At 35.9% G+C, this 12,771-nt stretch overlaps 3 protein-coding genes across 6 annotated transcripts; 1 reads left to right on the top strand and 2 right to left on the bottom strand.

Annotated features, from left to right (window-relative positions):
- Positions 1-2,120: 2,120 nt before the first annotated feature.
- LOC122532141 (ferrochelatase, mitochondrial) lies at positions 2,121-5,467 on the bottom strand. Of its 2 annotated transcripts, XM_043660656.1 has the most exons (9): positions 5,316-5,467; positions 4,894-4,943; positions 4,453-4,645; positions 4,160-4,381; positions 3,953-4,054; positions 3,047-3,212; positions 2,854-2,961; positions 2,490-2,654; positions 2,121-2,397 (listed from the first exon to the last, which is right to left on the bottom strand). In XM_043660656.1, exons 2-9 carry the CDS (start codon positions 4,925-4,927, stop codon positions 2,200-2,202), a joined length of 1,188 nt encoding a protein of 395 aa, XP_043516591.1. In that variant the 5' UTR covers positions 4,928-4,943; positions 5,316-5,467; the 3' UTR covers positions 2,121-2,199. The 2 variants fall into 2 exon arrangements, with proteins under 2 accessions (XP_043516591.1, XP_043516592.1); XM_043660657.1 differs by lacking the exon at positions 4,894-4,943 and having other exon boundaries at positions 5,316-5,424.
- LOC122532142 (EEF1A lysine methyltransferase 2) lies at positions 4,924-6,577 on the top strand. Its single transcript, XM_043660658.1, has 4 exons — positions 4,924-5,296; positions 5,375-5,473; positions 5,777-6,192; positions 6,458-6,577. Exons 1-4 carry the CDS (start codon positions 5,241-5,243, stop codon positions 6,553-6,555), a joined length of 669 nt encoding a protein of 222 aa, XP_043516593.1. The 5' UTR covers positions 4,924-5,240; the 3' UTR covers positions 6,556-6,577.
- Positions 6,578-6,663: 86 nt separating this feature from the next.
- On the bottom strand, positions 6,664-12,185 carry LOC122532143. Of its 3 annotated transcripts, XM_043660660.1 has the most exons (5): positions 12,148-12,185; positions 10,613-10,850; positions 10,263-10,412; positions 8,384-8,518; positions 6,664-8,032 (listed from the first exon to the last, which is right to left on the bottom strand). In XM_043660660.1, exons 2-5 carry the CDS (start codon positions 10,752-10,754, stop codon positions 7,956-7,958), a joined length of 504 nt encoding a protein of 167 aa, XP_043516595.1. In that variant the 5' UTR covers positions 10,755-10,850; positions 12,148-12,185; the 3' UTR covers positions 6,664-7,955. The 3 variants fall into 3 exon arrangements, with proteins under 3 accessions (XP_043516595.1, XP_043516596.1, XP_043516594.1); XM_043660661.1 differs by lacking the exon at positions 12,148-12,185 and having other exon boundaries at positions 10,263-10,409; positions 10,613-11,383; XM_043660659.1 differs by lacking the exon at positions 12,148-12,185 and having other exon boundaries at positions 10,613-11,368.
- Positions 12,186-12,771: the final 586 nt, after the last annotated feature.

The following is a 12,771-nucleotide window of genomic DNA, read 5'->3' as shown; positions in this document are numbered from 1 at the left end:
ATGTTATATAAAACAAATTTATTAGAAATTATTATGATTATCAGATCAACGTTACTTACTAACGAACTATACTTTCCACGTATGATAAGATTACTTTATAACGTTACTCGATAACTGTATGATAACGTGACTTTGTTAGAAATTATTATACCAACAGTGCGTGCAATCGTGCAGTTTGCACTTAGGTTAGGTTGGAATTATAATGTATCAAAGGAAACATCGAAACAGCGCAATATAGCATGATATGTTAAGATAAAATCCAATGTTTATTCGTTTAAAAACAAAGTTCGTTCATCATAGGTAGGAAAAATACTTTTATGAAAATCAATAAAAAATTGACTGGATGTAGTTCTCACTTACGATAGAAACGAAGCAAAAAAGTCGCACTGTTGAAGGCATAGCGAGGCGCGCGCTCGTTCCCAAAACACGTGGTTCACCGGCGCATGAAAACAAGTTCACGGATACCTTTCTCCGCGCGATCAAAGTCACATTCCACGGTAGACGCGTTACGTGTAGCAATATGTACATATGTATTTCACAGTTCGCCGGCGATACACTCGCACCCGCGACAAACATTAACGAACGGTCAAACAAACGACATAACCTGACACGCGAAAACCATCGAACTGACGTGTACGATACACAGATTTCGACTATCGAAGTTCGATTCGATCGAACGATAGTTAGAACTCCATCTTGTGTAACAGACGTTTCGAATCCTATTACGAGTCACGTGGCGTTAACGCGCCATTAGATTCGAAAGTGTCAAAATGGCGTCGTGTGAAACAACGTGACACGTTTGAAAAGAGGATAATCGTGTCCGATGGTAAGGAACGGAGAAGAGACCGGAGAGTTCGTCGGCTCGGAGTTGGTCGAAGTGGGACGCACGCGAGATACAGGTGTGCAAGAAAGACAGTGGGAGCACGTGACACGTGAAACGCACGCTTGCTCGAAATCACGCGACTTCATCCCCGGAGGAGCGAAGGACTGGTTTGACGCGACAAAGAGGGAGAATCGGCGACGAAGGGGAAGAAAGTAAAAAAGCAGGAGAGACAAGTATCGAAGTGGCAACTGACAGAAGGAGCAACCAGCAGCCCAGTTGGCCGGCGAGCGTCTGCCGAGCGAACAGGCAGACAAACAACGAAGGTGAAACGAGAGTGAAAAAAACGAGTGACAGAGAAAGAGGAGACGGGAGAGTTGAGAGTATATATATATATGTACATAGTTCTTTTCTTTTTTTTTTTTTTTCTTTTTGCAACGCTTACCTCGTGCGCCCGGGGATGCTGGTGACTGCAGTGACGATGCACGAACATTCCACGCACAAGATCCATAGCACACACCACAACGATGACAACGAAGAGCAACACGACGGTGCCGCATTGCATCTTCAACCGCACTCGGGCCGCCATCACGGACGACGCTCGCACTCGAGAAGCATGACACATACTGAGCGCGCCTGCCGACGCCGCGCATTTATATAAGCGTCGCGGCAGCCAGCGCCACGCCACTCACGTTCGATACCTCGAGCGCGGCAGACGCTCTCTGCTGTCGCCGCGATAACTCCCTCGGGAGTAACCTGCAAAGAAATCGAACGGTTACTCTCGATAAATGCTGCGAGACCACCTACGCTAAGTTCACCCTTTTAACAGCCAATCAATCGACTGTTTCGTTTTTTTCTCTACGTAAAGACACCTCTTTTCTCGAATACCATTGTTCTCGTCGTCGAAAGAACTTTATCCCCTTTAAATTTTTGAATTTTTAAATTTTGCAGAGTAATTGAATTTGCATGTATTTCTGTAAGCAAATTGTTTTTGTTCATAAATCGTCTTTTCATCCTGCCTCTAAAACTGTACATAATCCGTTTTTGCGCGTGAAACATGTTTTTCAAAAATTCAGTAAGAATAGTGATACTGCGTATCTGGTAAAATTCAGGAGAAAGAAAGAAGTCAACGTCTGTCAGAGATGTCAATATTTTATTTAACTTCGTATCGTATTACAAAGATATCGTGTATTTTATATAGTATATTTACTATATAGTGTGTTTTATACAGTAAATATTTCACTATATAGGATAGTCGTTAACCAACAGAAAGGTTGTAAAGAATTATAAAAACAAATACTGACATTTGCACACATATATTACAAGTAACAGGTACGACAAACGCGTGGATATTTTACAGAGTAGCTGCCTCTTTTTTTTCAATTTTTACATACTTGTGCATACCAATTCTTGCTCTCTGCGCAATTTTTGCTAACGCAGTGAGGGCAACGCGTTAAAAACATGGGACTTATTGGCTTGTTCGATTTAAGATGAGAAACAACGATATCTGTCAGAGCTGCTATGAACGTAGGATGATCATTGGGTGCTGCAGTTCTCCGTATTTTTTCAACGCCCAGCTGAAGATAAAAAAAGGAGGAAATAAAAAATTTTCTTTTTGTAGCCGATAAAAGCAAAGTAAAAGGCCAAAGATACAGAACAAAACACTTACTTCTTCCGCTAATTCTTTGCAATATTCAATATCCAATTCATGAAGAGTTTCAATGTGTTCGTTAACAAATGCTATCGGTACTAATATAAAATGCTTTTTCCCTTGCTTTACGTAAGCTTTTATCGCATCGTCGGTAAAAGGCTCCAGCCAACTTACAGGACCAACCTAAATACGAATATCAATGTCGAAAAATCAGTCGAACGAATCAGATAAGGGGGGAAAAATATATAAATGAAAGAAACGTATTCCCTCAATTTTATTTCAAAAACGATCTTTGTTCTATCAAGGAAACCGAGAATACATACATTTCAGTGAATATTAAATATTAAGAAATTGATAATTAAAACAAAAGCATTGCCTATACCTTTGACTGCCATACCAATTTATACGGATTACAATATTGTAACTTTTCCATTACTAGGGCAACTGTGCCTGCTACCTCGGACGCATAAGCATCACCCCTAGATACGGCCTAAAAATACAATGCAAAACGCAACGTTTAAACGACTGCAATAACACGTCATATTAAAGCAATTCAATTTGTTTTTAAAAGAAACCTTCAATGGTATCGAGTGAGCCGAAAATAAAATTATGACATCGCCCCTTATATCCTTAGGGAACTGAGCTAATTCTCCTTTGATTCTTTCTGTAATTGTTTCTATGAATAATGGATGCGTTGCCCATCTATCAATTACGCTCCATTTCATGTTGGAAGGTAATTTTCTGCAAATTACAAATTTCCGAGTACTATCCGATACACGAATTTTTTTATTCTTCTCTGTTCTTATTTCTTAAATAACACTAACAAAGATATTTATCCATATCGCAAGTGCACGTTATAGAATATATAATCATTTATATATTACGAAAGAGATGGAAAAGATGAATAATATTTACCATCATATTAGCAATTTTGCCTAATTATAAGTTTAATTAACGAGCAAAAAATCACTCTTCTTTACTTTTAAATATTTCTTACCAGAATTTTTGTACGTTTGAAAATATCTTGGCGTGAAAAGAATTTATTGCATGCTTGATTGCATACCTTTACTTACAAATGCGCCAAGTTTTCTCAACTTTCAAAGAAAGTTTCGTGCAGTAAATACGAGGAATTAAAAACATAATTAGCTATTTGTCGGGAAAAATCAAGGAGTTTAATTATACCTTTTTTATACTAGCTGAAGAAAATATTTTTAAAAATCTTCACACGACTTCAACCAGTTAAGTGGAATATGAAAATGTACAATGTATGTGTATGTATATGGCACTCATAAAAAAATGAAAATGAGCTGCTTAATTTAATAAAATGCTAATGACAAAGTTACATGAGTCATTTGTAAACAGTTCTGCTCTAAACTCCTATAAGTTTTAAATAATTAGAGTTTACTTATTGTTAATATAATTCACAAATAAATGTTAATTCATCCACTGAATACGTAAAAAAGATTCATAAGTACTACTACCTGGTCGTATAATATTTATATATTTCAATAAAACTTGATCCACTTGTAGCACAACAATATTGTGGATATTGAGAAAAGAGAACCATGTGTTCAATGCCATCTCTAAAATAAAAATGTGTGTGTAGTGTTTAAAAGAAGATTATTTGTTAAAGTTTATTAATTCTATTTAATATCTATTTTCATTCAATGACAAATCAGTATTCTTACTCTTCTATCTTTTGTAGTGTATTTTCAGTAAGGGGATTAGCATAACGAAATGCAACATAATGTTTGTGAGGTGCAGTTTCTGGTGAAATACTATCCAATTTCTCACATAGAAGTTTGCCCTGCTTGTTTGTCCATTCTAAGATTGGAGATTTCCCACCAATCTCTGAATACTTTTTCTGTACTTTAGGAGTACGAGATTTTGCTATCCACGGACCTAATCGACTGTAATATGCATTGTTATGTGGAATCTCAATTTAATGCTGATTTAATTATAACAATTCATCAAACTAAACCTTTGGAATGGCAGTTGAATCATATCACGATCAGTCATTATGCGTAATAGATACTCATGCACCTCTTCAAGTGCACTAGGGCCGCCCATGTTTAGCATTAAAATACCAGTTTTTGGTTTAACATTACTGTATTTCAAATTTGTCGTAGAAAGCTGACGCCAAGGTAAAATGGAAGATTTCACACGCTGTTTTCCTGAATAGCAATTTGAGAAGAGCAAATATTAAACCAAAGATTAACAGTTAAAGATCAACAGTACCAATAAAATTTTCATGTTTTTATTTTGCTACAACATGTAAATTGTACAGTTTTACTATCTGATGTTGCATATGTGTAAATTACGTTAACTATACAATAAATCAAAATATATGTGTGTATGTACAAAATATGTATACATGTATATATAAAAGTATGAAATATACAAAAAAATATATTTTACTTACCAATCTGAAGCATGTCTAATAATTTACTAGCCATTTTTAACAAATTGACACTGTTGAAAAAATAACGTCTCTATCAAGCAGTCGCAGATTGCGATTCCTGCACAATCACGCTTATGCAGTATATGTGCGCATTTTACGCAGTGTAGGTTAGGTTTAGAAGTGAGGTTATGTCAGCTCAATAAAGTTCCGCATAACGTAATTACGCGTTTCACGGCAAGTGAAATTTTAGAAACACGTTTTTCTTATAAATTATTTATTTTATGAAAATATACGTCCAGTAGCCGGTGTCAATACATTTAACATTTAAAACAACGATTCAATCGTGATATTCATACAAACGAAATAAAATGACAGATGAAAACATCGAAGAACTCGCACCATCGGATTTAGGTACACTTGATTAGTAAGTATTGAATACGTACCGTATTCGTAAGTGTGAAACACTCGATAAGCATTACTTTATGTCACGATTATGTTACAGTTGGGAAAGGATTTATTCGGATGATCTTGACAACTTTAAGGAGTACGGAGACGTAGGTGAAATATGGTTTGGCAAAAGTAATACACTGAAAGTTGTACGGTAAGTTTAACTTATTTAAAAAAGACAAGAGAAGTTCATGTACGTATGTGCAAGACAAACAGCTGTGCCGTAAACAGTATGGTATTTCAGTTCTGAGACTAGCGGTGCTATCTTTCGTAAACTTTGTCTATTAAAAAATTTGGCTATTGAAATCTGTTTTACCGTTAGATGGTAATATTTTTTAAATTCGTTCAATTCGACCATTATTTAACACAGAAATATTATTGAATATTGAATGTATCTTTTATTGTATGTATTGTATTGTATGCATTGTATTTTTAAATATTCTGTCTAATGATTCAGTTGGATCCATACGCAGCTGAAACTTAACAAAAATGATAAAATAATCGATATAGGATGCGGGAACGGGATGACATTGGTTGAACTTGTGAAACAAGGTTTTGAAGAGTTGCTGGGTATAGATTATTCAGAGAAAGCAGTTGATTTAGCTCGCGAAATATTAACAGAGAATAACATGCCGCACGTCGAGCTGAAAGTCTACGACGTACTCGATTCCAAAAATTTCAATTTGCCCGCCAACTTTAAATTGGCGCACGACAAAGGAACTTACGACGCCATCAGCTTGAATCCAGAAAATCCTGCGTCGAAACGGCAAAAGTATATAGAAAATGTTTACAGGATTCTGTTGCCTTCTGGCTACTTAGTTTTAACTTCATGTAACTGGACTAAGGAAGAAATAGAGAAACATTTTCAAAATTGTAAGTTGTACTATTGAGTCAAATTAATAATAATAAATTGCATTTTGTTGTTCCTTTTTTATGTACAAAATCACTTTCTTTAACGTTTGGTAATCAGAAATTATTTACACAATGTTGCACTGTTAATTAAAAATGTATACGTATAACCGATACTTCTTATTTCTTTTTGTGTAATTTAAACTAATTAACGCAGAGTAAAGGATATTAATTGCTCTTCAGGTAATCTCTATGATCAATAACATTAATGTAATTTATGATATTTCAGATTTTGACATTTTACACGTTCTGCCTGCTGACGAAACATTCATGTTCGGTGGACAAACTGGAAACACCGTAACGCAACTAGTTCTTCAGAAGAAATAATAAAAGAATTGATTGACAAAATGTTTATATGAAGTTTTCTGTTTATTCACCTTTCACAATTGACTCGTGTAATTTATAATTGATACGTTGTCAGGAAATACTGAGATATTTTAGAATACAGAGAAAATTTATTAGTGCGTGACATATTCGTGATGCTAATGTGTTTGCGTAGTGGAGCTGAATAAATACAGTTCATTGTTACAGTATTATCGATTTACAAACGTTATAAAATGCTATGCATCGTAATTGAAATAAATATTGCTGTTCATTTGTGTTCCAACAAATTCGCGTACTGGCGTAAATTATTAGCACACGTTGTTTAATTGTACAGTTATTACACAGTTTGTTTTCATACAGTCGCTGGTACTTCAGATAATATTGGCATGTTGAAACTTTGTATTATATGTACGTCTGTCAACGAATTAAAATTTGCTATGTACATAATGTTGTAATCGTAGCTACAACTAGTGAATGAAAAGGCATTTTCTACTTATAGTTGTTAAATCGAACGATTTACAATAGTATTTTATTCTATCTCGTAAGATTGTGTGATAGTAATAGTATCTTAGATTACGTTTATTTTGTAATATACGTACGTGTAATGACGTTATTACATTATATAAAATGTCATTAGGCACATTCAATTTTGATGACTAAACGTTTAAGAAATTCGAATTCCAAGGAAACAGTTATTCAACAACGAAGAAAGTGCTACTTTAATAGAATATTGTTCCGCAAAAATGGACCGAGAAGGAAACAAAGCTTTTCACTTGGATTACTTATTATTTCTGAGAAAATCAAATTTAAGAATTTGATTGAATAGGTATAGGTGCACTTAGCTACTACGACTTGTCTAACTTAACTCAAGGCAATAAATTGACTTAAAACGTAAACTATGATTTGTCACTGACGAAAATGTAAACTATGAATTTTACTTATAGTTGTGAATTGTAATATGTCTCGTGAATTGTCTACGCTAATATATATATTTCTTTTTCTTGCAAAGTCCTAAGTATTAATTATATGTATAAATATTTAAAAGATAGGAATCAATAGTAATAGAAAATTTTCTCGTAGATAAAGTATGGTATGATATTGAGACATTTTAATTACTAATATACTAATATACGTTGTTAAATTGCATCGACTATCAATTAGAAAACGAAGTTACAATTGAAACATAAAATACAAGTGGTTACACGATATAAAGTAATAAAGAATTAAAACTGATATTTTATACAATATCAATAATTCTAATTGATTCCTAGTTTCCTAATAAGAGATTACAATTGCAGATTTAAAATTAATTTCAAGGATCTTGTTATACCTTTTACACAATAAGTCACAAAGTATTTCAAAATTATAAAAAATTCACAAAGTTCGTCCCACGATCAAGGCAATTAACAGAAGCTCCGTTTCAGTACACTCAATGTAATTAACAGAAGTGTCGTATGAAATGTGAAGACGGATGAACTACCTGCAAGAAGACAACAGAAAAAGATAAAGGTGTAATTAGAAATCTCTTACACACGTGTAAATCTATAAAAGTAAAACTATTGTTCTCATAATAATTAAAATCTTCACCTGTTAATCGGTGATATCAGTATTTTCTATAGAACGTGAACTATTATTGCTTAAAACAGAATACACCGAAACAGAAATAAACAGAAATACTCCGTTTTGCAAACAGAGGGAAAGAGAATTTCAAGAACAAAGTAATCGTATTTTCCGAGTTAAATTCATTTGCCTTTATCAATTCTCAACTTTGTTTCTGCTTGAGAAATGGTGACTCGGTTAACAGGCGAAGGAAACTATGACGATGACGTACCACTGCAAAGTAAAAGTTTCTCTTCGTAATATCCTTCTTTGCAATAGCAACGTTTCCCGGGCAGAGTATTGTTCCGTTGTACGCAATGTGCACCATCGACGCATTCAGTATCTTCGTTACATGGGGCATGTAACGCTACAATAGAAACATATATCATTGATCATTTGCATTATCAGGTGAGGGTGAATGGAAATTCTTATGTTCGTTTAATTAGACAACAGTGAACACATTTTCGAGAATGGCGACGACCAAACTCTTCCCACTTCTCTCTCGACACGATGAAAATTTTTATTTTAGTTCGGCCGATCGAAAACGTTTCCATACGCTCGATTAGAATTCCTTAATTCATTTATTAGCGCACTAAAGATTACTATTTTTAAACATCTTCGGAGTATGACTTATAAAGGCCCGTAGAAATAGTTTCGGATAAAAATATCAAAATGTTGGCTCTCCTTAATAATATTGAACATGAATAACGCAACAATTATGCAGAATTAGCCAACTCAAAAATGTTTCAGTAGACAATTTTGACTGACAATTAACTTGATAATTTAATTTAATAACCAGTATGGCCTCCAATAATTTATTTTCCATTCCTCCAACTAGTTTTTTTTTTTTTTTTTTTTTGTTACTTCTGGACCAATCGAATTCCACTGTGCTCTAATTGAGTTCTTTAGTTGTTCCTTATTTCTTATATTGGATTTTCTTATCAGATACTGGATTCTCGTCGTTTCTTTGCAGGACATAAAATCTTTTACACGTGCCAACTATCATTTTACATCTGTTCTTAGACTAAATGGTGCCAAATGTTCCTAATTGGCCATAAAAAAAACTCGGTGCGTTTTAACTTCACGTTAACGCTCAATTTCACGCGAGAATGTACCCTCGACATGACTTTCAACAATCGATCAATTTTCAACCTTTGTAGAAGCTATTACTATTTGACCTGGAATCATCGAGGATTCCACAGTTCTTTACAGCAAACGAATTATTCACGACGTGTCCTACAATTGCTGATCAATCTAAATAACCAAATTTCCAAAATTCTCAACTTTACCTTGGTTGTCATTTACTAAATTACAAATCTATCAATGGCTATCGACAGAAATCTAAAAATAAACGTAGGTTATTTTTGGTCCAACTATTTCACCGTGACGATGGAAAATGTATAATGTGTCGTTAATGGCAGTCAATCTACGAATTAAACGACACATCGGCTTTCAGTGTTTATATCGTCAAATAGCAAGTGTGTGTTGTGGTAAAAAGCTGGTAAATTGGCGTTGGCGTATACAACAGGCCGCAATGATATTCTTAAAGTTTCTAAATTTGCATAGATAACCACAGTTCTGCTACCGCACACCATCGTGTGTTCCTGTATTGCGAGAGGGCACGTGAGTATATGCAAATGACAGTGGTAACTTCTATACGAAGAAATTTCATCTCTTTTACTTCAAAATTACAACAATCATTGTATGAACATGATATGCTTGATACACGATGTTAAATTCTCGAATAAGTACAAACTGAGGCGTAACTATTGATCTCAAATAAAGAAGAGAAATGTTTAGAAGGAATTTTTGAATTAATTTCATTATTTCATTTATTATATATTTATCATATGTATCTATATGTTTGTTTATTATTATTTATTATATACATTTATTTATTATACACGCGAAGAAATTAAATCTCTTTCATTCCAAAATTGAACTCTATGCTAACGAATATAATATCACTGTACGAGTACAATGTTTGACACACGGTTATTAAGTTTCTCGAATTTAACACGTGCAAATTGAAGGACAACGATTGCAAAGGGCGCAGCTACTAGATGGCCTCAAATGAAGTGGACTGAAAATGTTTCGGAGGAACTGATTACCTTTGAATTTATTGGTACACGCGCCATTCAGCGGCGGAGAGAAGTCCCCGCAGAGACAACGCGTCCTTCCGTCCCGAGGATCCGCCATGCACGTTGTATTTTGAATCCCGGCGCAGTCCGACTCCAACTTACATTCCCGGGCCTTCCCCACTGAAATTGAACAACAAACGAAATCCTTACGCGCGCGAGCAAAAAGAAAGTTTCAAACAAACTGACGACTTTCTTCTTTCGTTAAAAATTAACTAAACACGTTAGCTACAACAAAAAAAAAAGAAAAAAGAAAATGTGAAGCTGTCGTCGCGAGTTTTGTAATTGTCTCTCTCTCTCTCTCTCTCTCTCGACTAACGCACCTGGCGTGGGTGGCGGCGGAGAGTTTTGATTTTGGGGGTTGGTCTTGCCGAAAGTGGTGAGAGCCCAGGTGGACGACGGTGACACGAAAAACACCAACAGAAGGAACGTCGCGAACAACTGAAGATTCCTCGTCTTCTTCATCTCGTCCCCCTCGATTTACTTGTTGCAGCTCCGACGAAGTATATATGTGGCTTGAAACAACCGTCCAACACTGGTCACTGAATTTCCAATTTAGGGCTACGACGGTGAAAGGGAAAGAAGAACGGAGATCACTCTTGCTTTTCCCCTTTATTTATTTATTTATTTATTTTTTTTTTTTCTTTCTTTTCCCACCAAAGTGTCTTTCGCAGAATTTTAAGCTTTTTGCTTCGACGTGCACCGATAATATAATGTGTATATCTGAAACGTCACGCCACAGGTAACGACGATTAAATTTCCTTAAGAGGCCGGAAGGGGTGTATTCGGTCGGCCAGTTGCTCTCAAGTTGATTTTTATTTCGGAATAGAATGCTATTACGTTCTATTCAAGAACTGCGTGTTACAAGGACGTTGGAAGGCCTTTTAAGCCTTTGAAGGATCCCCCACCCTGAGTGTGCTACCACCACCCAGTGGCCAGGAAGGCATCCAACAACGAAACGTAGCTGGCCTCGCCGTCAGCGTCGTGCAAGAATCGGAGTGTGCCTTTCCTCCCTTAAGTTTCGATCGTGGGTAGCAGCTGCGGTTAGGAGAAATAGAACGGTTCCGTGCTAGAACAAAAGCATCGGCAACTTGGACTTTGTCACGATATATTTTAGTCTCGCACTCACGCCCGGCGACAAACTGTTCAGCCACGCCGAATCGACGTGATTGTTTCAATAATTCAGATATTCCGCTGCGCACATCTATTCGCGGCTTTTAAAATTCACTGACTGTGCAACGACAGACTGCAATCACGTGGAAACAAAATCATGCAATTGAATAAAACGTAAAAGGCATTACGTAGAAATGAAAAACTATCATGGAACAACGTCCAAAGCATATTTTGTTTTTTCACACAGATGTGAAAGACGTCGATTTTTTTTAATGTCACAACTGTGTTTAATTTACCAGGAATCTTGTTGCAATCGAGTATCTGTTTTTTACGAGTAGGTTTAGATAGAAACTTTGACAACAGATTCGCTTCGATGTTATAATTACGAACGTCACAAGGCACAGCGTCTCCTTGGACAAAGGAAACTTGTGCTAGAAAGCTGACTAGCGCTGACTTGTGTGATTAATAATTCGAATTTGATGAGGCCGTGTGATACGACAAACGTAGAACAAAGAAAAGGAAAAAAGGAAAGAAAGAAAGAAAAGAAAAGAAAAAGAATCGCGAAGTTTCGAAGGAAGTAATACACGAAAAGTCGTGTTTCGTTTCACCACACAGTCACGAAAGCTTGTACGGTCATACAACTCCCCTATCCATTAGAGAATCAAATCCTCGTGCAAAAACTCCGTATCCCCTTTCAAGAGTATTAATTCAATTTCGAGCTCGTTCTCCGAACGAGGAAACTCACATCGCGAGTTACGAATTACGTCACGGTGATTGCAATTGTCGCTCGTCGTGCCGACGCTGACGCTTGGTCTTCGGATCGTTCCCTTCCGGCTCGATATAGATGTTGTATCGATTTGTAATAAATTAGAGGGAATAGGCGGTAACACGGCCAGCGAATCGGCGGAGGAGTTCGACTTGCTTTAGACCTCCTAAAATGCTAAACATCCCGCCTACCTTGATAACTAACAATAAGAAGCGAGCAAGGTTGTGCGAGCCAACCTTGTCAAATACCAGTGAATTGCTCGTGCGCCGCGACACTAAGTGCACAGACATTTTTCTTTCTTTTTTTTCTTTTTTTTTTTTTTTCATCGAACTTTATGCCACCAGCAAAATCTGTAATTTTCATGAAAAAAAAAAAGAAAAGAAACACTTGTAGATCCTGGCAACGAGTTTCGTTTCGAGTCTACTCTCACTACTACAAACAATTTTCCTTTGGCAACCGTGCGAGAAGATTGCTGCTCCTCGTTTCAGATAAGGAATGTAAACGGCGCACTGAAATAGTTGTGTAACGATTGAAATAAACGCACGATAGAATAAAACAAAAATGAAATAAAGAATGAACGATAGAGTGAAGAATATTCGTGTT

The sequence above is a fragment of the Frieseomelitta varia genome, unplaced genomic scaffold, assembly GCF_011392965.1.
Source record: "Frieseomelitta varia isolate USP_RPSP 00005682 unplaced genomic scaffold, Fvar_1.2 scaffold_438, whole genome shotgun sequence".
NCBI classification, from domain to species: domain Eukaryota; kingdom Metazoa; phylum Arthropoda; class Insecta; order Hymenoptera; family Apidae; genus Frieseomelitta; species Frieseomelitta varia.
The sequence above is the reverse complement of the archived record's forward strand: the minus strand, read 5'-3'. Positions and strand labels throughout refer to the sequence as shown.